Source organism: Leucoraja erinacea, chromosome 29, assembly GCF_028641065.1.
Source record: "Leucoraja erinacea ecotype New England chromosome 29, Leri_hhj_1, whole genome shotgun sequence".
NCBI classification, from domain to species: Eukaryota; Metazoa; Chordata; class Chondrichthyes; order Rajiformes; family Rajidae; genus Leucoraja; species Leucoraja erinaceus.
Window position 1 is genome coordinate 15,469,741 of NC_073405.1, and position 25,645 is coordinate 15,495,385.

The 25,645-nt window shown below is 43.6% G+C and overlaps 1 protein-coding gene across 9 annotated transcripts in view; it reads left to right on the forward strand.

The window, feature by feature from the left end:
• The first annotated feature begins 4,845 nt into the window (after nt 1–4,845).
• Nucleotides 4,846–25,645, forward strand: part of eps15l1a (epidermal growth factor receptor pathway substrate 15-like 1a) — a 231,422-nt gene continuing 210,622 nt past the window's right edge. Inside the window, exons 1-2 of one of the 9 annotated variants that reach the window (XM_055658739.1) lie at nt 4,846–5,173; nt 15,918–15,973. In XM_055658739.1, coding sequence (XP_055514714.1) covers nt 15,971–15,973 — 3 coding nt within the window. In that variant the 5' untranslated portion in view covers nt 4,846–5,173; nt 15,918–15,970. Of the gene's footprint in view, nt 5,174–8,230; nt 8,336–15,917; nt 15,974–25,645 lie in introns of all 9 variants that reach the window. The other 8 variants (XM_055658732.1, XM_055658736.1, XM_055658735.1 and 5 more) reach the window with 8 other exon arrangements.

Consider the following 25,645-nt stretch of genomic DNA (forward strand, 5'->3'; position numbering starts at 1 on the left):
AGGTTTGCAGGTTAATTGGTTTTCTATAAAAATGTAAATTGTTGTGTTAATATACGGGGATGCTGGTTGGTGCAGACCGAAGGGCATGTTTCCGCGCTGTATCTAAACTAAACGTAGAATAATTAAAAAACTAGAGGGCATAGGCTTAAGGTGAGAGATTTAAGGAAAGCCTCTGCGACAACTCTTTTACTCTGGGTAGTCATATCTGGAAGGAGCTGCCAGAGGAAGCTATGAAAGCAGATATAATTAAGATTTTCAAGACATTTGGTCAGATATGGATGGGAAGTTTTATACGGATATGGGATTTAGCCCATAATGCTAACTCAATCAACATGGACAAGGTGGGTGGAAGGGGCTGTTTCCATTCGGTGTAGCTCTGACTTATTCCGTAACATAATTTCTCCTTTCTCAAGCTGAAAAGGACCATAACTTTTGCTATTCTTTTCATTGGTACATCTTTAGGGAAAAGTGTAATGTAGATCTTGCAGAACTTTATTTGAATTCCATGGGTTTACACAGAAAGATTACAAACTCAGATTGAAATCCCTAGAATTTAGAAAGAGGTGAGTTATTTAAAGTTTTCAAGATATTAGAGAAACCAAAATAGTATTGTATATTTACAATGATTGAAAGTAAACTAGATAATGATAGTGCAGAAACCAACGTACGAAGAGCAACCACTCATGGAAAGTCTAGTTTGTTGCTGAGGTAGGGTTGTGTTTGGATGGTTCAAGAACCTGATGGTTGAAAGGAAAAAGCTGTTCTGGAACCTTGAGTTAACTTCTCTAGCTCATGTATCTTCTTCCTGATAGTAGCAATGAGAAGGAATGTGGCCAAGGAGGTGTGGGCTTTTGTTGATATTAGCTGCCTTCCTGAGTCAGCACTTCAAGATCCTTTCCATAGTGGGGAGGTCAGTATCTGTGATGGACCAGGCAATGTCCACCACTTTCTGCAGCCTCCTTCGTTTTCGAGCATTCAAATTATCGAACCTAATTGATGGATTTGGATATTAGCATAACACAAGTGATTATGAATTTTGCTGATAATGCCAAATTAAGGATTATGGCAAACTGAACAAAAATTCCCAACACAAAAGGGATTGGTTTATGCAGTGTTTTTTTATCTCAGGACATCATGAACTGCTTTACTGACTGAGTGTTTTGTAGATAAATCGCTGATGTGTCACTGATATGGCAGCCAATTTATGCACCTCATTCCCACAAAAAGCTTTGTGATAATAAACATATCCATTTTTACTAATGCTCAATGAAAGAAGAATGTTAGCCAGGTTCCAGAAACAACCTTTCTGCTCACATTTGGAAAGATGTGCGTAGGGTTTTTTTCCGTTCACTTGACTCATCGCTCAGTTTAATTTTATTCAAAATGTAGCACTACTCACAGGTGTGCTCAAGAAAGAACAATGTTAGAGCAATTTGATGGGGCTGACAGCATCTGCGAGGGGGAAAAAGACAGCAAAATATTACAGATCTGGACGCTTCAGACTGATGGTGGGGGAAAGCCTGGAGGGAGTCGAGGGGAACAGTTGAGGCAAGAACTGGCAAGTGATAGGTGCCTTCAGGTGAGTAGGAGTAATTGGCCGATAGGTAGAGATAGCAATCAAAGCTGGGGACAACCAGAGGTGGGGACAAAATGATACAGATACAGAATCTGATAAGGAAGATGGGGATTGAAATGGGAAGGAGGGATGGTGGATAGAAGGAAACAGTGAGAAAAGAAAAATGGGGATCTCGGGATAGAGAGTAGGATAAGGGTGGATGGAGAAACGGGTGCAGGAGTAGGCTATTCGACCTTTCGAGCACGGCCATTCATTATGATCGTGGCTGATCATATAAAATCTGTACCCCATTCCTGCTTTTCCCCCATATCCCTTGATTCCTTTAGCATTAAGAGCTAAATCAAACTCTTAAACATCCAGTGAATTGGCCTCCACTGCATTCTGTGGCAGAGAATTCCACAGATTCACAACTGGGTGAAAAAGTTTTTCCTTATCTCAGTCCTAAATGGTCCACCCCTTAGTCTTAAATTGTGACCCCCTAGTTCTAGACTCCCCCCGCCCCGCCCCAACATTTGGAAACATTTATCCTGCATTTAGCCTGTCCAATCCTTTAAGAATTTTATATGTTTCTATAAGATCTCTCATCCTTCTAAATTAATGTGAATGCAAGCCCGGTTGAACCATTCTTTCATATGTCAGTCCACCCTACCTGGAATTAACCTGGTGAACCTACGCTGCATTCCCTCAATAGCAATAATGTCCTTCCTCAAATTAGGAGACCAAAATTGCACACAACACTCCAGGTGCGGTCTCACCAGGGCCCTGTACAACTGCAGTAGGACTTCCTTGCTCCTAAACTCAAATCCTCTCGCAATGAAGGCCAACATGCCATTAGCATTCTTCACTGTCTGTTGTACTTGCATGCTTACTTTCAGAGACTGATGTACAAGCACACCCGGGTCTCGTTGCACCTCCCCTTTTCCTAATCTGACACCATTCTGATAATAATCTGTCTTCCTGTTCTTGCCACCAAAGTGGATAACCTCACATTTATCCACATTATACTGCATGCTCCATGTGTCTGCCCACTCACCCAACCTATCCAAGTCATCTTGCAGTCTCATAGCATCCTCATTGCAGCTCACACTGCCACCCAGCTTTGTGTCTTGGAGATGTCACATTTAATTCCCTCATCTAAATCGTTAATATATATTGTAAGTAACTGGGCTCCCAGCACTGATCCTTGTGTGGCACCCCACTAGTCACTGCCTGCCATTCTGAAAATGACCCGTTAATTCCTACTCTTTGCTTCCTGTCTGCCAACCAGTTCTCTATCCAGGTCAATACCCTAACCCCAATACCATGTGCTCTAATTTACAATAATAATCTCTTGTGTGGGACCATGTCAAAGGCTTTTTGAAAGTCCAGATACACCTCATCCACTGGCTCTCCCTTATCCATGCTACTTGTTACATCTTCAAAAAAATTGCAGAAGATTAGTCAAGCACGATTTCATAAATCCATGCTGACTGATCCTGTAACTGCTTTCCAAATGCGCTACTATTACATCTTTAATACCCTACTCAAGCATCTTCCTCACTTCTGATATAGGGTGATTTCACAAAAGGTCACTGGAGCGTAGATCCGCACCCACGTGACCGAAAATCTCAAGTGGAGGACATGCTAGACATCCGGTACATGTTAGTGGATGGGAAAACACGCACTTTCCCACCCGTTAAAAACATAGAAAACGGCCAGGTTTTGATCGGCAATGTATTGTGCCAGTCGGGGTGACCGTGAGGCACAGCTACCTAGATTTACAGTAAAAAAAAAAGATAGAAACTAAGGTAAATTAAAGAGGGAGCTGAAGGTGCCAATCCAGCGGAAGTGAACAGCAGACATTTGCCGTGGAGATTTAAAGGTCCAAAATATCGGGAATTATCGCGTTTGCTCGCTGAATTTCATCAAAAGTAAGGCATTGTTGACTTTTGATGAAATTCAGCGAGCAAACGTGATAATTCCCGATATTTTGGACCTTTAAATCTCCACGGCAAATGTCTGCTGTTCACTTCCGCTGGATTGGCACCTTCAGCTGCCTCTTTAATTTACCTTAGTTTCTATCTTTTTTTTAACTGTAAATCTAGGTAGCTGTGCCTCACGGTCACCCCGACTGGCACAATAAATTGCAGATCAAAACCTGGCCGTTTTTTATGTTTTTAATGGGTGGGAAAGTGCGTGTTTTCCCATCCACTAACACGTACCGGATGTCTAGCATGTCCTCCACTTGAAATTTTCGGTCACGTGGGTGCGGATCTACGCTCCAGTGACCTTTCGTGAAATCACCCTATAAGGCTAACTGGTCCATAATTCAGTTTTCTTTCTCCCTCCTTTCTTAAAAAGTGGGGTTACATTGGCTACCCTCCAGTCCACAGGCACCGATCCAGAGTCGACAGAACATTGGGAAATGAATGAAGGGGGAAATAACTGGATAATGAGGGCAGGAGAATGGAAGCAGTGCGGGGCCGGGGGGTGGGGGGTGGTGAGTGGGTAGGTGAGATGGTGGGATAGGGGTTTGCTTCCAATTATAGATAATTCAATGTAAATACCGCTGGGTTGTAGGCTAGCCATGCGGAATACGACTGCTCTTCCAGTTTCAAACATTCCTGATGATGGCATAAATGATAACTTTCAAATGTGCATAGAAATCCCATTCCTCATTTAAAAATGAATAAAGGAATTATCCCGGTTGCCCAAATTTATACTAGGTTCTCGTGGTTGTAATTGAAACACATTATCTCATAATTATCGCGTTGTAAACGTTGCTCTGCATGAATGAGTTACGGATTTCAGGTGCTGTTGTAGTTTAATAACTAAGCCCATTCGATTTTTAAAAAATCCCAACACATAGGCCATTTTAAACCTGCAACAAACCTTTAAAATATCACCAATTCGCTGTGTGTTCCTTGGCCCTAGGCGGCCTAAACTAAAACCAATGAACTGGAAGTCAAACCTTCTTTCTTGTGGCATTTTTAGTAACCATATAGTGATGGCTTTTAGCAGAGAGATGCGAGCGCCGTCCGAGGCAAAGATCTTATAGCGGAGCCCGCTATAAGTCTGAAGAAGGGTTTCGGCCCGAAATGTTGCCTATTTCCTTCGCTCCATAGATGCTGCTGCACCCGCTGAGTTTCTCCAGCATTTTTGTATACCTTCGATTTCCAGCATCTGCAGTACCTTCTTAAACCCGCTATAAGGTGTTTGGTCCGAGGTAGGTCAGGAGCAAAGATCCTAGAGGATCCTTGGTCAGGAGAGGGAGTGTTAATCCCTGACACTTCGGGGGCAAAGGTCATGATCTTTGGTTCGGGTCGCGGGAGGCCCATGCACCGCCTCGGAGGGCGAGGGTTTACTCCGGGCGGAGAGCCATCAGCAGCAAAGATCCTATAGCGCCATCGGTGCCGCGCAGCCTCTCCTCGCACCTGGAGAGCGCGCGCGCACCACCCCGCTCCGGCGCGCGCGCGCCTTCCGCTCTCGCCGGCGCGGGTGGGTGTGTTTACCTCGCGCACGCGCGTGTGCGCGCCCGCTGGTGGGCCGTCGGTCGGTCGGTGGGTGCGCGGCTGCTGTTCCGCGGCGAAGATGGCGGCGCTGCTCTCCCTCACCCAGGTACTGAGCGATCCCAGGGGCCGTCAAAGCGAGTTTGAAGGCCAGGCTCGGACGCGGTCCCCGCCTTCTGCTCAGGCCCCGCATCCGGCGCAGGCCCCTTTAGGCGAGAACCGCGCGTGTTTGTGAGAAGGCAGGATTTGGCAAACGGGAGGCTTTTAGGCCGCAGCCGGGGAGGGGGAGTGGGAACCGGAGCGGAGGAGGACCGAGCTCCTGCCCCGTGGTACTGTTGGCAACCCCTGCACATGCCCCCCTCGGCGGATAACCTCGGCTCTCAGCGTCTACCGTTTGCTGTCACGGTGTGTGCACCGCCGTCTACTTATCTGTGGTCGGCAAGGTGCTGACCCTGGTGTCCGGTACCGTCTGTATCCCTAATGTTTACATCAGTACTGAGTCCGTACATTTCCGGCGGAAGAAGAGAACCGTTGCCCCCTATGTTTATACTTTCTCAGAAAGATACTCAAACGACGAGGTGTCCTAAAATTGCCCCTAGTACTGTTTTGATCACTGTTCATATGTTGATCTGCCTGCCATTTGTATATCAACCTGCTGTTGTTGATGGCTGTTTTCTCATTGACGAAAGCTATATGAGACTGTCATTGATTCTGAAATTGCACGTGCTAATATGTAAAATTATAGAGCCTTAATATTTATTATTTCCCGTTTACCATCTTTTCTGTTTTATCCTGAAAATGGGAGTGTTGAACGGTGTTACCATTTTAAATGTCAATGGAATGTCACAATTCTTTGAATGATCATGCCTAAGTGATTGACGGCACTTTATTGTCTGAAGAAGGGCCTCGACCCAAAACGTCACCATTCCTCCTCTACAGAGATGCTGCCTGTCCCGCTGAGTTACTCCAGCTTTTTGTGTCTATCTTCAGCTTTATTGACAGTTTCAGGTTCACCATTGAGCCTGACATACATAAAAAATAAATACAACCGCCAGGGGTCGCTTAGTAATGGAGAACTGCAGAATATCTGCGCCCCCTCCCCCTCCCCTTCCATTGCTTGGATCGATCCTTGTCGTTCTTCTGGACTAGTAACCATTTCTACTCTGACTAACTGTTTACGCTAAATATGGAATACAGGTTGTGATTGCAGTGGAACCCCTTTAAAATAATTTTGTTCCGTTTGTATTGAGGCACAACCATGTATATTCTGTTCAAAATATATGTAGATATTCTTTCTGTCTTGTAGTTCTTTGGGTTAGCAACATTCTGATGAACAAGAGAATATTGTTTTATATTTTGATTTGACTAGTCCACTGGAATAGGACTGGCTATGATTTTATAATGCAAAGGCTTATGGATTTTTCAAGTTTGCAGATTGTTATGCTAGTATTAAAGGTATGCAATTAAAGATGAGTTTCCAGATCTCTGCCAAAGGCCATTGATAAATGAAAGATTGAATAGAAAATACTAACCTTATTTGCAATTCAGCAAACAATGTACAAAGAGAAACAGAAGTAAGTTTATACATTCAAACTAAGGTAGTAAAATGCTTGCAATACAAACATTTGTGGAGAATGAAGCTAAAGTTAATGTTTCAGGTTGATGACCCTGCATTCATGTTTGATTAAGTTTTAACTTAAGTTACACAATTGTTTACAACCTTTTCTGTTTAAAGTTTTATAGTGATAGTGTCAATGAAAGATTTTATTTTAAGATCAAAGAATTGTAATTGATTTTTAATGAACTACTGAGTTCTATGCCAAAATTGTCGCACAATTATAAATTGTAAAGCTACTTGTTCCTTTTTTTTAAATGGTTGTTTCAAACTGATTTTTCCAAGTATTTCTGTAATAGCAACATACCTGTTTTGTGATAGTGAATTCTCTCATACATATTATAGTTCTCACCAGGGTATGATCATTATCATACTCTGGTGAGAAAGGAGTAGATTGGCTCTTTGGGCCAACTTGCTTATACCGATCAAGTTCCCTCATCTACACTAGTCCCATCTGCCTGCATTTGGCCCATATCCCTCTAAACTATCCCTGTCCAAGTTTCCTTTAAATGTTGTTATAGTATTGGCCTCAACTAGTTTGTTTGACATCTCATTCCATATACCCACCACCCTCAGAATTAAAGGTAATTCTTTCAGAATTAAAGGAGGTTCTTTTAGGAAGGATATGAGAAGAAATTTATTTAGTCACTGGGTGGTGGATTTGTGGAATTCTGTGCCACAGAAGTCTGTGGAAGCCAAGTCAGTGGATATTTTTAAGGCAGAGATAGATTCATTCTTGATTACTAGAGATGCCAGAGGTTATGGGGAGAAGGCAGGAGAATGGGGTTAGGAGAGCTCCATCAGCCACGATTGAATGATGGAGTAGACTTGATGAGCCGAATGGCCTAATTCTACTATCACATGACCATATGACCTATGTGGGAAAAAGTTGCCTCTCAGATTCTTTTTAAATCTTTCCCCTCTCACTTTAAACCTCCAGGGATGAGTAGGTTAACCCATTATATTTCTATGATGAACGTTTGTCGGCACTTGGCCTGTACTCGCTGGGGTTTAGAAGAATGAGACTGGACATGAGTTAGGAGGGAGATATAGATCAGCCATGATTGAATGCGGAGTAGACTTGATGGGCTGAATGGGCTCATTCTACTCTTATTCCTTATGACCTCTGTCCTTTGGTTGTTGATTCCCCTTTTCTGGGTTAAAGATTCTGTACATCTATTCTATCTATACCCCTCATGATCTTATACACTTCATAAGATCACCATCATCCCCCTGTGCACCAAGGAATAAATGATGTAATCTTTGATAGCCATATTCGCTATCTACAATACCATCCATTTTAATGTCATCTGCAAATTTACTAATCCTGTCTTGTACATTCTCATCCAAATCATTGAGATAAACCACAAACAGCAATGGGCTCAGCACGGTTCCTGAGGCACACCATTAGTCACATGTCGCCAGTCCGAGTTAGGCTTACTGGTTTATAGTTCCCTGGCATTTCCTTGCAGCCCTTCTTAAATAGAGACATGTCATTAGTTTTCCAGCACCTCGCGTGTATTTAATGATAATTCATATATCTTCACACAGAGAGTGGTGAATCTCTGGAACTTCACACAGAGAGTGGTGAATCTCTGGAACTTCACACAGAGAGTGGTGAATCTCTGGAACTCTCTGCCACAGAGGGTAGTTGAGGTCAGTTCATTGGCTATATTTAAGAGGGAGTTAGATGTGGCCCTTGTGGCTAAGGGGATCAGGGGGTATGGAGAGAAGGCAGGTACGGGATACTGAGTTGGATGATCAGCCATGATCATATTGAATGGCGGTGCAGGCTCGAAGGGCCGAATGGCCTACTCCTGCACCTAATTTCTATGTTTCTATGTTTCTATCTATGCCAGGCCACCTGCAATGTCTTCTCTAGCTTTCCACTGTGTCCTCGGTTATATCTGATCAAGCACAGGAAATGTGTCTACTTTCACACACCTTAGGACATACAGCACCTCTGCAACTATAATACTGACTGTCCTCATGTCACTTCCATTCACTGTCCAAAGTTCCTCGGTCTTCATGTCTTTCTCTGCAGAAAAAACATAGGAGAAATACTCATTGAGGATCTTGCCCATTTCCTGTGGCTCCACACAGAGAATGTGGTTTTTGTGGGGCATTCTCTTGTTTCCTTCTTTTCCTTAATATACTAAAGAAAAATCTCTTTGGATTTTCCTCTATATTCTCTGCCAGAGTTATATCCTGCCCCATTTTTGCCCTCATTATTTCCCCTTCTTAAATATGCTCCCCAATTCCCAAAACTCCTCCAGTGATACACTTGATCTCAGCTGATTATATCTGTCCCATGCCTCTTTCTCCATCCTGACTGGAGCCTCAATTTCTGTCCTCATCCAAGTTTCTTCACACCCACCTGCCTTGTCCTTCACTCTAACAGGAACATGCTTGCTCTGAGCTCTAGTCATCACACTTTTAAAAGCATTCCATTTTCCTGGTGTTCCTTTGCCTGCAAACGACCTACTCCAATCAACTTGAGTGCGTTCCTGTCTAATACCTTCAAAGTTAGCTTTGTCCCAATTCAGAAATGTAATGTAGTCCTGCCTGCCCGCCTGCCCAATTATTACTCCTGAGCTATGATGGGGGTCAAATGTATTTTATCAGTGTCTTCTGAGAACATATAAGAGGTAAAGTTTGAACTTGTAATGTTTGCAGTACCGTAAAAGGGTAATTCTGAAAATAGTAGGTTCATGGTAGAACTGTACAATATTCTTGTTTCTTTTAAATTCTGGTGTCTAATATGAGAAATTGGAATAAAAGATGAATCATAAAAATTGAGAAAATCCAGTTAAGATATAGCAAGTAATACCAATGAAAAATGCAATTGTGAACTAGAAACATAGAAATTAGGTGCAGGAGTAGGCCATTCGGCCCTTCGAGCCTGCACCGCCATTCAATATGATCATGGCTGATCATCCAACTCAGTATCCCATACCTCTCCATACCCCCTGATCCCCTTAGCCACAAGGGCCACATCTAACTCCCTCTTAAATATAGCCAATGAACTGGCCTCAATTACCTTCTGTGGCAGAGAATTCCAGAGAACACCACTCTCTGTGTGGAAAATGTTTTTCTCATCTCAGCCCTAAAAGACTTTCCCCTTATCCTTAAACTGTGACCCCTTGTTCTGGACTTCCCCAACATCAGGAATAATCTTCCTGCATCTAGCCTGTCCAACCCCTTAAGAACCCCTGTCCAACCCCTTAGGAAGAATACAGAAACCGTTTAACTTGGAATATGGATGTTATCTGTAGGAACGAACTGCAGATGCTGGTTTAAATCAAAGGTAGACATAAAATGCTGGAGTAAATCAGCGGGACAGGCAACTTCTCTGGAGAAGGAATCGGTGACGTTTCGGGTCGAGACCCTTCTTCAGATGTTATTGTGTCATGTGGATGTTATTGTTGGTAAGAGCTTTGGGCTAAAAGGTACCCGCTAGATATTAATTGGATTTAATTTATAATAGCAGTCAGGAATCAGATCAATGTGTTTTATTGTACAGGTATTTCACACCACTATCAATGAAAACAGGTGTGTAGAAAAGTTTTTAATGTAATTTTTTACATTACGAGATGCTGGTCATGCATTCACTCTCGTTCTGATAATTCCTTAAAGGGATCGCATCCAATTGATATTTTGATTATTCTTTGAATATTATTCAACTTTCAGTGGTTGATGAAAGCCTTGTAGAAAATTCAAGCCATAAGTTTCTATGCAATTTAATGGCTTTATGATCCATCAAATGTTAATGTATGTTCTTGATTTGAAAATATTATCAAATGTTAATTGTAGTGGAGGTAAATTACTGATATTAGACAATGAATGTTATATTAACTATATGCAATCTTGTTAGGGACAAAATATGGTTAATTGGTTGCTTTGGCTCAAACGTTCACTCCAGATACAGAAGGTACAGAAAATCAAAAAGCATGATCTGCATATTAAGTTCTCAATGTGAGAGAGCAGTAGCTTCTTCAGTTTGTGCTGACCCTTGAAATTAACACATTTGGTTCAATGAATCTTTAAAAAAAAGGATTCCACTCTGTTGCAACAGAATAAATGAGATGCTGAAAACAGGAGGTGGCTGTTTATTGAGCCTTTATGAGCTGTCATTCATAAATTTTCATTAATTATTTTATCATACATATGCAAATGTCTCTACTATCTGGATTTGCTATTAATGGAGTGAAGCAAACCAGAGAAGGGAAGATCAAAAATGGAAAAATCAATGAAGAATTAATAGGTATTCAGATGATTTGGTGGTTTTAATGGGAAAGGGGATGAAAATGAGAGGAACGTTAAAGGGGAGTAAGAAGAATACATTTTAAGTAGATATTTGGAAACTGTTAAAATTCACATTTCTGGTTTCTGTTCTGCTGTACTTAACAGTTTAGTCCTTGTTTGATTTTTAGCTGTTTGGCCTTTTAATAGTTGGATTTTCACACCTAGGCCTTCCATACTGGCAGGGGCCAAGGTGTATCAGTCACTAGTGTTTTTTTAAAGAAGGATAATTAATTGCCAGATAATTTTTCATATATGTATTTTTCTTCCTCTTTATCTCTGCTGAATATCTCTTGTTAGTTTGACTGTTTTTTGTGATTTAGTAATTCTTCTATACGCCAAGAAATATAATTCTAGCCTGCCCAACCGCTCCCTGTCGCAGGCCATTAAATCCTGACAACAATCTCGTAAACCTTCTCTGCGCTCTTTTCATCTTAATTATGTCTTTCATAATCTGCTATGCCTCACCCATTAGCTGCCTCCGATCCAGGAAACAAACCTAGCCTATCTAATCCCTCCCCATAATGAAAGACATCCCATCCAAGCAACATCCTAGTCTCCTCTGCACTATCTCCAGCGCAATTGCATCCTTCCTATTATGTGGTGACCAGAACTGCACAGAATACATTCAAGTGCGGGCTAACGATGTGATGTTGCAATGAATTGAATGATTTCAGTAGGTATTATGTGAAGCAGTCCTGATCCGGGATTTGGTTCTTGGCTGCGAAGCTGATTTATTTCATCCCTATTTTGGTTACCATTTTAGATCTTGAAGCTATATTTACTGCTGGGATGTTTAAATATCTTTTTTATTCTACAGAATTTTGTTGTAGTAGAGAGGGAAGATTTTACAATAGCATCCTGTCAGATTACCAACAAGTTCCAAAGTTCAATTGCATGAGTGTGGAATATTTTTATTTGATGGTGGTTCAAGAAAGTTCATGTTTGCTGAAATGCTGTTGCAATTGGAACCTGTATATTTTTTATGGCTTTGTTCTGAAACCCCATTCTAAGTATTCAGTTCCTTCAGGTAAAAAACCTCAGCTTTAAGGATTGGATCACTAGTAAAACAATTTTGTGGAGATTTTCCTACTTTAACTAGGAATTCCAACTAATCATTGACTTGTGTCAGCTATCAAAGTTTCTGTTATATTTGATTTGATAACTGTCGGAGTTCTAAGATTAGTGCAGTGTGAGTGTTGAACAGTGCAATTGATTTATTTTGCAGGGTGTTTTATTTAAACTGCCAAATTCTCTGCACAGAAGAAGGGAAAGGATCAGGACAAAGGATTTTGTTTTAGTTGCAGGTTTTCAGTGTTTGACTGTTACCTGAATCCTTGCACCGTACGAACCTTGGTCAGTTCACTTCTTTGTAGTCTGTGTTTAATTTGGGTAAATTCCAAGATCTCAGCCTTATATTGTCTTTCTTGTGCAATAGAAGTGGCTATTTGGAATTTGAATCTTGCTTTCAAAGAGTATCTGACATGTAGTTCAATTAAGTTTGATGTATTTGTTCAGCATTTCATTATTTGGAGAAGCAAAATGCTTCTGTGAGCTATAAAGAAAACAGATGCCAAGCCAGTGGCTATAAAACCCAGGTGGACTAGACCAACTGAATATTTACATGTCCATCAGTTTTATATGTTTTACTAGACTAAGTGGGACCCGTCGGGTCCCAGCATCACACGGGAGGGCTGGTCCCCTGACGCAATATTCCACATCTCCACCAATTCCAATATTGGTGGCCAGTTGGGGGGGGGGGGGGCTTTCTGGAGCGCTAGTATGGGTGTTGTGGGCTGAAGGGACTGGTTTCCAGAGAGCTAGCACAGACATTGTGGGCCGAATGGATTCTTGGGCTGGCAGCTCAGTCACTCAAGCCTGTTGTGCTGGCAGCTCACTCACTCACAGCTGGTGGGCTGGCAGTTGACTCACCAAATTCAAGTGTAGTTTCGTACCATTTCAAGCAGGGTACAAGGCCACTAAAGACAGCATGTCGTGACCTCTCCCTCCTCTATCTTGCAGAGACTGAGTCACGCCAACACTTCTGGGTTTTATAGCCCCTCCCCCTCCTACCAGAAGGGGTGTGGCCTTCATGACATGAGTGACAGGAGAGAGAATCTCAACATTTTTTAAACACTTATAAACCTTTTATTTTTCATCAATGGGAAAAATCCTCAGCAGCCGATGAGCAGAGGGGGACTGAGTAAGATGGACAAAAATCACAGTTGTACGTGGTAGTGTTTTTTTGAAAATCAATTTATAGCGCAAACAGGAAGTGGTCAAGATTAGACTTTTAATTATAGAGAAGGCATGGCAACTTTAATTAGGCAACACAGCTTTAGCATTTCCAAACCAAAGGCAACACAGCCTTAGCATTTCCAAACCAAAGGCAGCACAGCTTTAGCATTTCCAAACTATATTTTCAAACCACATTAAGGGCACTGACAGGTCAGTAAAACCACTCAGTTTAGTGGACATGTGTTCAGTGTCACAGCTCAGACTGAGAGACATGACCCTCTCGCTCCCCCATCTTGCATAGACTGACTGAGGCACTCAGCATGTCTGGGTTTTATAGTCCCTCCGGAAGGGGCGCGTGAGAGAGAATCTCAACATTTTTTAAACGCTAATAACTCTTTTATTTATCATCGATGGGGAAAATCCTCTTGTCCTGCGCAGCGGAGGGGGACTCTGAGTAAGATGGCCAAAAATCACAGCCGTAAGTGGCAGCGTTTTTTCTAAAATCAATATACAGAACAACAGGAAGTGGTCAAGAGCAGACTTTTAGTAATATAGATAGATAAGGTGATCAAAAAGGCTTTTGGCACTTTGGTCTCCATCAGTCAAAGTATTGAGTATAGAAGTTGGGAGGTTGTGTTGTAGTACAAGACGTTGGTGAGACTATATTTAGAATATTGTGTTCAGTTCTGGGCACCATGTTATAGGAAAGATATTGTCAAGCTTGAATGGGTTCAGAAAAGATTTACGAGGATGTTGCCAGGACTAGAGGGTGTGAGGTATAGGGGGAGGTTGAGTAGACTGGGTCTCCATTCCATGGAGCGTAGGAGGATGAGGGGAGATCTTATAGAAACATAGAAATTAGGTGCAGGAGTAGGCCATTCGGCCCTTCGAGCCTGCACCGCCATTCAATATGATCATGGCTGATCATCCAACTCAGTATCCCGTACCTGCCCTCTCCATACCCCCTGATCCCCTTAGCCACAAGGGCCACATCTAACTCCCTCTTAAATATAGCCATTGAACTGGCCTCAACTACCCTCTGTAGTTGTAGAAGTATACAAAATCATGAGAGGAATAGATAGGGTAGATGCACAGTCTTTTACCCAGAGTAGGGGAATTGAGGTCCAGAGGACATAGGTTCAAGATGAAAGGGAAAAGATTTAATAGGAATCAGAGTAAGTAAGTAAGTATATTTTATTTATATAGCACGTTTAAACCAACTCGCGTTGAAACCAAAGTGCTTTACATAAAATAAATAATTACGTTTCTGTACGTCCATAGAAAAATTAAAATAGAAAAATGACACAACACATTATAGAATTCAACATGAACGTCCCCCCACAACAGAATCAAAAATTTCCACTGTGGGGAAAGGCATTAGAAAGTTCAGTCCTCTACCTCTGTGATCACCCGAGGTCGGGGCCTGTTTGTGGCCTCCGGAGCCAGTCCGATGTTTTCAGGCCCTCTTTCCGGGAAGATGGAACTCGGGCGTCGGGTGAACACTCCTCAGCGGCTTGGAATGTCTAGAGCGGCCACTTCTTCCCCGGAGACCGTGGCACCCGAAGTCCTCAGGCCTCAGGGGTAACCTTTTCGCACAGAGGGTGGTGGGTGTATGGAACAAGCCACCAGAGGAGGTAATTGAGCCTGGGACTATCCCATCGTTTAGGAAACAGTTGGACAGGCACATAGATAGAACAGGTTTGGAGGGTTATAGACCAAGCGGGGGCAAGTGGGACTAAGGTAGCTGGGACATTGTTGGCCGGTGTGGGCGAGTGGGCCGAATGGCCTGTTTCCATACTGTATTACTCTATGACTCTCTATGACTCTATGTTCAGAAAAGGAGGGATGTTTGATGAGGTTTCTGAAGATGCGTAGTTCTATAAAAATGACTGGAATGGGTGAGGTTGTGCACATGAGCCTGGAGTCAGAGAAACAAATGGATTTTGGATTAGTGGAGCTAACAGGGATTTGAGTCTTTTTTTCAGAGCATGTCAATATATGTAGTGGAATTGAGAGTTGCTGTTCAATCTGGGTCTGTGTTTGAGAAGCCTGCAGAAATAAAAGTTGCAGGAAAATTTTATTTAAGGAAAGACACAAAATGTTGGAGTAACTTAACATAACAAACAGCAGGTCAGGCAATTTCCCTGAAGAACCTGGATAGGTGATGTTTCGGGTCGGAACCCTTCTTCTGACTGATCACCAATCTGAAGAAGGGACACAAACAGCTAAAGTGCTTGGCGAACATTGGCCGTGCAGATATCGGAATTGGAAATATTGGGAATTATCGTGTTTGCTCACTGCATTGCATCAACAGTAAGGCATTATTTGTGGTTTCTCTTGATTTCCTTTGGTATCTAAAAAGTCTCAGAAGTGATAAATCTGGCTGTAAATTTTGCTTCCGAAGCGTTTTCATTTTGTATGTAAAAACCCACTTGAGAACCACGAGCGATTTTAAAATTTTACAGCCAGCTTTATCATTTCTGAAAATTTTTAGATGCCAAAGGAATCAAGAAAAAACACAAATAATGCCTTAGTTGATGAAATGCAGTGAGCAAACGGCCAATGTTTGCCAAGCACTCTGGCTGTTGTTGTCCCTTCAGTTCTCGCTTCTGTCTACCGTCATTTCTCCTCACTTTTGGAATTCTGAAGTAGGCTAAATGTCTCTCACGCTTATCCCGATTTCCATAATTATTTACAGCACAGAAATTGACAATTTTGGCGGGTTTTAACGGGCCCACTACGCTGGAAACAATGGTAAGTGCTTACCTGCAGTTTATCGCGTGTACTCCACTTGGAGGAGCGTAGCAACAGTACGGGTCATGGGTCGTGACCCGACTGCCGTGAAACCTCCCTATTAAAATGAATATTTTAGTGCTTTCTGCTAACTTGAGCTATACTGATTTTTCTCAGTCATAGGTGGTTTAATGCTGTATTTAAGGTAGGCCTTTTGAAATAAATTTATTGTATTACTGTATAGCCTATATTTACAAAAATGCAAAATGTGTAGAAGTACAGTACCTTTAGGAATAGTATTCAACAGTCCTGAAAATCTGTTCATCACCAAAACACAAAAGTGCTGGATTATTGGAATTTTCTTGTGTGACTCCAAAATGCAAAGTCTACATGATAACATTTTGCATACTCCACGTCATTGTAGTGGCAAGTAATCATCACATATGACTTATTCTAAATGGAAAACTGATTCCACAATACATTTTGATTTTCAGGTACACAAGGTATTTTCACCATTATTAACGATGTTTCAGCTTTTATGGATAATATGTGAATTTGGAATTAACCTATCTGGAATTAACCTGTGGGATTGGCTTATTCATGAAAAATGAACAAGAAAATAAGTTTATAGACCATTTGGCTTTATTTTACATTTTCTTTCAATGTGGTTTAACCTTAAAGGATACAGTTCCTATTCTCTGAATTCACTATTTCTAGTTCCGATTTCAAGAGAAAAAAGTACACTTTATGTTGCTTCACATCAAATGTTTGCAGGCTAATGACTTGCATTATTTTGTGCATTAGACAGATCCAGTGTCTTTAATTCTTAACCCGAAACTGTACTGATGATTCCCTTCCCTCTCTTCCAACTTTTGAAAACGATAAACTGTTGCTAAAGGCTGAAGAACATTGCGTCTGTTGAAGGGAAGTAGCTGTATCCATACCTTGATAATGATTACAAAAACATAAATGTATGAAGAATTTATCGAGCATGTGGTTTTATCTTAAGAATTGCTCAATTTGTTTAACTTGGTAGTGAAACAATTTTGCGGTGAATTTGGCAGTTTAGATCTCTATCAATGAACTCCAGGTCAATACTACACTGAAATGTAACTAATGGAGTGTCAGATTTTTTTAAAGAAACTTGGTACCTTTCAAATGAACAGTCTTAATGTATTGTGAATCTACTTCTTATAAATTACTCAGAATGCAGAACATGTTGCTATGCTGATTTGATTCACAGGAGGTGTTGAAAGTGAAAAATGACATTTTTTTTTGATCTTCATTAAGAAAATGATTGGTATTAGGGGCTCCTTGTGCAAGCGTAGATGCCATTGTGATATTCCATATTGTGTTTATGAACTGATCTATTTGACCAGTTTAATGCAAAGAGGCCACACTTTTGGGAGAGGAGACAGTCCCAAATTCCTATGTTCTGTTATGCTTTCCAGCTGGCATGCCATTAGATTGTTTGAACTGTTGCTGTACAAACAGAAGAATGTGGAAACTTTCCTGCTAGTCTTTCCCCAGGTTTCCTGTTATGAAAGGAACTGATTTGTTCTTTTATAATATGACCTTTAATGTTCATTTTAAAAATAATCTGTTTTGTTACAGAAAGAGTATCAATTTTGGTAGAATGTCAGTTTTTAAATTTTGTAGATATAATATCATCATTCTGTTATATTGATATCGCTCAAATTTTGTGCCAGTTAAAGAAAGCGAATTATTGACTACAGAGTAACTGCTGCAGATTTCAAGAGTAATGAAATGCACTTTTACTTCACAAAGGTTAATGCCTCAAATTATGATTATATATATATCTAATATAAACAAATTGAAACTATGTATTTATTCCTGCAACATCTCACTTCTTACTTTATTATACATTATATCAAAGTTCTGTTACAGCCAATCCTGATATCTGTGGCATTGTTTTTTAGACAGCAAAAAATATTAAATGAATGTTTCCATTGTTTGATCAGCAGATGATTACTTCACACTGATTTGCTTATTTAGCTTGTTTGGACTCTATTTTCACCTTTTATATACCAGCTTTCAGCAGAATGTTATTTCTATATTAGTGTGATATTTGGTAAAGTCCATCAAGGTAGGCTGATCCAAAAGATTAAGATGCATGGGATCCACAGTGACATTCGGATTCAGAACTGGCTTATTCAGAGGGTTGTGGTGGAAGGGTGGTATTCTGGATGGAGGTCTATGACACAGGGATTTGTGCCAAGTCTTCTGGTTTGTGGTATATATACAAATAATTTGGACGTAAAAGTAGATAGATTTGGTCAATAAAGTTGTGCAATTATTGTTACATGTTCTGAGAAACCGTATAAATCGTCATTTACAAAGGCACAGATAATCAGAAGAAAATGGGCAGGGATTTATTAAAGGATGATTGTCTTAACCAAAGATTACATTTTTAGTATGGTTACCCAAAATGAGAGTAGTGTCTTTGATGTAGTCTATATGGATTTTAGTAGGAATTTCTGAAGAATTTTGCAAAGTAGAAAAGTAAAGATTCAAGATATTCAACAGTAAATGGCAGAATGCAGGGCTTTTTTTCCCTGTTGCCTGCCGGGCAATCTCGGCAGATTTGTAGGTTGCCAAATGACCGTGTAGGTGGTCATTTAAGACTTTTTTTTACACGTTGCAATGAATGCAATTTCTATTATCTCTTTCCACTTCCAAACAAAAATCTGGTCGGATTATTCAGCGTATGATCAACCTCGGTGAGATCAAGTGCAGGCTTGGCGATCGCTTCGCACAACACCTCCACTCAGTTCGCAATAACCAACCTGATCTCCCGGTGGCTCAGCACTTCAACTCCCCCTCCCATTCCGAATCCGACCTTTCTGTCCTGGGCCTCCTCCATGGCCCGAGTGAGGCCCACCGCAAATTGGAGGAACAGCACCTCATATTTTGCTTGGGTAGTTTACACCCCAGCGGTATGAACATTGGCTTCTCCAATTTCAGGTAGTCCTTGCTTTCTCCCTCCTTCCCCTCCCATTCTCAGCTCTCCCACAGCCTACTGTCTCCGCCTCTTCCTTTTCCCCAGCCCTCCTGACATCAGTCTGAAGAAGGGCCTTGACCCGAAACATTGCCTATTCCTTCGCTCCATAGATGCTGCCTCACCCGCTGATTTTTCCAGCTTTGTCTACCAACGGGATCCCACCACTGGCCACATCTTCCCATCTCCTCCCCTGTTGGCTTTCTGCAGAGACTGCTCCCTCCGTAACTCCCTGGTTAATTCGTCCCTTCCCACCCAAACCACCCCCTCACCTGGCACTTCCCCTTGCAACTGCAGGAAATGCTACACTTGTCGCTTTACCTCTCCCCTTGACTCCATTCAAGGACCCAAACAGTCTTTCCAGATGTGGCAGAGGTTTACCTGCACCCCCTCCAACCTCATCTATTGCATCCGCTGCTCTAGGTGTCAGCTGCCCTACATCGGTGAGACCAAGCGTAGGCTTGGCGATCGCTTCGCACAACACCTCCGCTCGGTTCGCAATAACCAACCAGAGTGAGGCCCACTGTAAATTGGAGGAGCAGCACCTCATATTTCGCTTGGGTAGTTTACACCCCAGCAGTAGGAACATTGACCTCCAATTTCAGGTAGTCCCTGCTTTCTCCACTGCTTCCCAGGTCTCCCTCAGCCCACTGTCTCTGCCTCTTCCTTTTTTTCTTCTCGGCCTCTCTCCCCCACACCCTCACATCAGTCTGAAGTAGGATCTCGCCCCGAAACGTCGCCTATTTCCTTCGCTTCATAGATGCTGCCTCACCTGCTGAGTTTCTCCAGCATTTTTGTCTACCCATTCACACAAGTTCTGTTATCGCACGTTCCTCACCGACTCCCTGCACATTAGGGACAATTTTACAGAGACAAGTTAACCTACAAAGCCAATGCGTCTTTGGGATGTGGGAGGAAATCCACACGCTCGCAGGGAGAATGTGCAAATTCAACACAGTGCCCGAGAACAGGATCGAACTCAGATCTTTGGCGTGTGAGGCAGCAAGTCTACCAGCTGTGCCACTATATTTTATTTTCCACCACACAAAAAATTATACGTTGATAACTTTGTTTACTAAAAAAAAACTATCTATTTTCAGTCTTAAATCTCTTAAGTGACGCTATGTCCCCCTTTACAGCTACTGTATGTTTTAATTCGGTTCAAGACTATGGGGCAGTACATTGGCCATAAAGTTGCGGCCTAAAATTGCCAGAGACCCGGAATTGATCATGAATATGGGTGCTTTCTGTATGGAGTTTTGTTTTCTCGTTTATAACATTGTTTACAGAGTACTATGTTTACATATTCTGTTGTGCTGCTGCAAGTAAAGATTTCATTGTTCTAACTGGGACGTGAGAGAATAACACACAATTGACTCTTGACTTAAGTCACTAATGTGTGGGATAGAACTAGTGTACGGATGATTGGTGGTCGGCATGGACTTGGTGGGCCGAAGGGCCTGTTTTCACACTGTCTCTTTAAATTAAACTAAAAACACTAAAACCAGAGGAAATCTAAAGAAGGGTCTCTACCTGAAACGTCACTCAATTTCTTCTATCCAGAGATGCTGGCTGCTCCATGGAGTTCCACCGCACAATTAAAGCATGGAATAGAAACATAGAAAATAGGTGCAGGAGTAGGCCATTCGGCCCTTCGAGCCTGCACCACCATTCAATATGATCATGGCTGATCATCCAACTCAGTATCCTGTACCTCGGTGAATAGTCTTCACCTTACCATAGGTACCCAACCAGCCGCAACTAAATTTAAGGTGGCTTTTTTTCCCCCAAGAACCCTTTTTTGCTTGTCCAAGTCAAGAGTCAAGAGAGTTTTATTGTCATTTGTCCCAGATAGGGCAATGAAATTCTTGCTTGCTGCATCACAACAGAATATGTAAACATAATACAGAACAGGATATAAAAGTTCAGTGTGTCGATATACCATATACCATATATATCTATATACTTTTAAAACTTTGTGTGTGTGTGTGTGTGTGGGTGTAAGGCATTTTGCGTTTGCAACGTATCTCCTTGAAAACCAGACGCAAAAACAGATTTTTACATTTTCTGTAAGGATTTATCTTATGAGTTCAGAAATCCACTCCTTGGTCAATTATTTCCCCAGATTTTTAATAAAATATATCACAAAACTCACTTTAAAAAATATATCATTACCGCTTAAGCTGCTGACGTCACAATGCCCACATTCCCACCAATCAAGGCACACCTGCCTCCAGGCCCCGCATCCCCCACCGCAGTGGACTAAAGCCCTGCGCTCAGCCCAAGTACGCTCGCGCTACGCCTCCCGCAGCTGGACTCCAACGCCCGGCCACCTGCCCACTACAACCTCCCCGCTCCCGGTTCTCAAAATGCTTTGCAGATCGGCCGGTCACCAGAGGCCACCGGCTTGCTTCTGAATTCTGAATGGCTCAATTCCTCCGTTGATCGCAGGGACACGGGGAATCGTCACGCGAGAGCTGCCGAGGCTCGCTGCCCGTTCACAGTAAGCCCCGTCCGAGCTGCCTGCTCACCGAGTTCAGGACCGCCCTCTCCCCCTCTCTCTCCCCCCCATCCTCCTTCCCTCTCCCCCCCCCCCTACTCCCTCCCCCCCCCTTCCTCTCCCCCCCCCTTCACCCCCCACCCTTCACCCCCACTCCCCTCCCCCTTCCTCCCCCTCCTCTCCCCACACCTCCCTCAACCCTTCCCGCCCCTTCCCCCTTCTCTCCACACACTCCCTCTCCCCCTACCCCTCCCCACTCTTCCCCCTCTATCTACTCTCTCGCTCCCCCCTCCCCCCACCCCCTCTCACCCCCTACTTCCCCCCTCTCACCCCCTCCCTCCCCCCCCCCTCACCTTCTCTCTCACCCCCTCCCTCACCCTCTCTCTCACCCCCTCTCCCCCTCCCTTCCCCACCCTCTCTCTCCTCCTCCTCCCCCCTCCACCCCCTCAGTCTCTTTCCCCTCTCTCTGTCACTTCCCCTCTCTCTGTCTCTTCCCCTCTCTCTCTGTCTCTGCCCCTTCTCTCTCTGCCCTCACTCTCTACCCCCCCCCTCCCCTCTAGAAGCGCCTGTGAGTTGGGGGCTATGCGTCAGTAGATAGGGCTGTTATGGGGTAAAAGGAGCAAATTAATAATATTAATATAATATCAAGCGGTAGTTAGCAAGTGTGCGGAGGGAGGGGGTAGTTAATGTGTGTGACGCCGCATGTTGCCCCCCCTCCCCGCAACCTCACGTTGGCGGAACAGACCAAACGGGTCTGCACTTGGTCTAGTACACAATAAATAAACAGATAAAATGCAATAGGCTGTTATTTTTCAGAGTTTGAAGTTTGGTGGTGGTGGGTTCACCAGTTTAAATTCCATTTGGAATATTTTTGGAGGGCCAGGAAACCAAGAAGCAAGAGTTACTCCAGGGAGTTACTCCAGCTCCAGGCAGTGATTCTGCGTTGGTTTTCAGCGGTCACAGTCGCGGTGAGGTGGCAACCGGACAGCAATGGTAGCCAGATCTCCCACAATGCAAAGGGAGGGAGAAAGTGACGGACGCCAACCAGCTGCCGTGGCAGTGCGCATGTGCAGGGCGGCACATGTGCACAACCATGGTCGATGATGTGCTGGCCGTGGTTGTGCGCATGTGCAGGGGGAGGATGTGCAGGCCGTGGCAGTGCGCATGTGTAAGGCGGCCTGCAGTGCCGAGCAGAGACCCGAGAGCCGGACATGGATGGCGGGCGGAGATCGAGAGTGACAGAGAGAGAGAGAGAGAGAGATAGAGAGGGGGCCCGCTCAGAATTCCATGACAGGTGTCCCGGGTGCTTACCAAGCCAGGTAAAATGGCATGGCTTTTTGGTTGCCCGGCGGGACTGTAGATTGCCATTGGCACCCGGGCAACCGCTAATTTCGAGCCCTGGAATGGCTCCAAATTTTGCTCAGAAAGTAAATAAAAATCTATACTATTACTAAAATTCTCATCTTGACCACTTCCGGTCTACGTTGTAATTAAATTTGCACAAAAACGACCCCCCACAGCGCTACAATTTTTTGCCACCTTACTCGCCATTCTCCTCTGCTGCAAGCCAAATAAGTTTTGTTCCGATCTGTGAAATATTAGAAAAGTTATTGGTCTGTTATTCGCCAGGACGGCGACGCCCCTTCTGGCACCCGCTATCAATCACTGGCCGCGAGAATAAAGCTGAAGGAGCGTAGTGAACAAAGTGCGAGCAGGGTCTGTGTTCTGTGAGCGGGGTCTGTGCTCTGTGTTCTACGAGTGGGGACTGTGCTCTGCTCCGTGAGCGGGATCTGTGTTCTGCGAGTGGGGGCTGTGCTCTGTGTTCTGCGAGCAGGAGCTGTGCTCTGTGTTCTCGGAGCGGGGGCTGTGCTCTGTTCTGCGAGCGGGGACTGTGCTCTGTGTTCTGCGAGCGGGGTCTGTGATCTGCGAGCGGGGTCTGTGTGAGCGGGGGCTGTGTTCTGCGAGCGGGGGCTGTGCTCTGTTCTGCGAGCGGGGTTTGCTCTGTTCTGTGAGCGGGGTCTGTGCTCTGTTCTGCGAGCGGGGGCTGTGTTCTGCGGGCTGGGGCCCACACCCCCCCCCCCCCCACCTTCCCTCCCCCACAACTCTTAATTATTTTCTTTAGAAGAAAGGGCAAGAGGGGAAATTTACTTTAGGTATAGTAAATGTCAGGATGCTTGGAAAAGGTGAATTGTAAGGATCAAGAGTTCCAGAGTTCAAGAGACATTTATTGTCACATGCACCAATAGGGTGATTTCACTAAAGGTCACTGGAGCGTAGATCCGCACCCACGTGACCAAAATTCTCAAGTGGAGGACACTCGAGGGTTCCGGTACATGTTAGTGGATGGGAAAAAACGCATTTTCCCACCCGTTAAAAACATAGAAAACGGCGAGGTTGTGAGCTGCAATTTACTGTGCCAGTCGGGGTGACCGTGAGGCACAGCTACCTAGATTTACAGGGGAAAAAAAAGATAGCAAGTAAGGTAAATTCAAGAGGGAGCTGAAGGTGCCAAACCGGCGGAAGTGAACAGCCGACATTTGCGGTGGATATTTAAAGGTCCAAAATATCGGGAATTATCGCGTTTACTCGCTGAATTTCATCAAAAGTAAGGCATTATTAACTTACTTTTGATGAAATTCAGCGAGCAAACGCGATAATTCCCGATATTTTGGACCTTTAAATATCCACGGCAAATGTCGGCTGTTCACTTCCGCCAGTTTGGCACCTTCAGTTCCCTCTTGAATTTACCTTACTTGCTATCTTTTTTTTTCCTGTAAATCTAGGTAGCTGTGCCTCACGGATACCCCGACTGGCACAGTAAATTGCAGCTCACAACCTCGCCATTTTCTATGTTTTTAACGGGTGGGAAAATGCGTTTTTTCCCATCCACTAACATGTACCGGAACCCTCGAGTGTCCTCCACTTGAGAATTTTGGTCACGTGGGTGCGGATCTACGCTCCAGTGACCTTTAGTGAAATCACCCTATTGGTACGGTGAGATTTGAAATACCATACAGCCATATGAATAAAAAGAACACAATACACAATAGAATTTAACATGAACATCTCCACACAGCAGAATCTTACATTTCCCACTGTGAGGGAAGGCAATAAAGTTCAGTCCTCTCCTCGTGTTCACCCGTGGTCGGGGCCTATGGGCCCTCTGCATCTCCTGCAACGGCGGCCTGATGTTTCAGGCTCTCTTGCTGAGATGATCGGAGCTCCGGCGTCGGAACGGAGAGCGGCTTGGAGTTTCCAAATCGGCCACTTCCTACCGGAGACCACAGGCCGAGCTGGGCGGAGGTTCAACACTGGCGACCGCAGCAAGGATCCCAAGCTCCATGTTAAAAATCAGTGCTGGAAGCTCCGCAGACCACAGCTCCACAGTGTTAAAGTCGGCAGGCCCAACACTCTGGAGCTCCACTCGGCGATCCTCGGTAAGGCATGGCCTGCTCCGCGATGGAATTAAGTGCTGTGCCGCCGCTGAAGCTCTGGCAGGTCTCTGGCAGGAAAGGCCGTGCCAATCCAGATAGTAGGCGAAGGGGGGGGGGGGGGGGGGGGGGACGACGAAGATGCGGCTCGGAGAAAAAAAGATGCATCCTCGACCAGGTAGTGACTGAGAAACAGTTTCCCCCTTCCCCCCACATAAAAAAGACTAAAAGACCTCCAGAAACAAACTTTTGGACAGACTAAAAATAACAAAAAGGATGAAAGGACAGACAGCTGCTGGCGAGGCTGCCGCACACGGCGCCACCAATTTCTCGGCCCCTCAGCAAGAGAGTTTAGTGTACTAGGGACCATAGAACTGAGGTTATTGAACAAGGATTAGAAAAAAGTTGTGGAAATAAAATTATCCAAAGAAAGGAGATCTAAAATTCCTTGCTTGGTGTTGGAGCAGATAAAATCAATATATTTTAAAAGTACCTGGATGGTAGGAAAGTGAGACTGCTAACGTATTTTTTACCTAGTAATGTCACAGTGAGTTTAGCCATAAGTTTTATATGAATCTCAGCATTCAGTGTCTGATTTTATTTTGCGCTGCATTTAACCAAAGCTTGTTTAAATTGACAGAAGGCTGTTGAATATGATTATTCTTTTGGATACATTATTTAATGAGAAGACTTATGTTGGAGAATGGAAACAGGGATGTACTGTATTTATGTACTATCTGCTG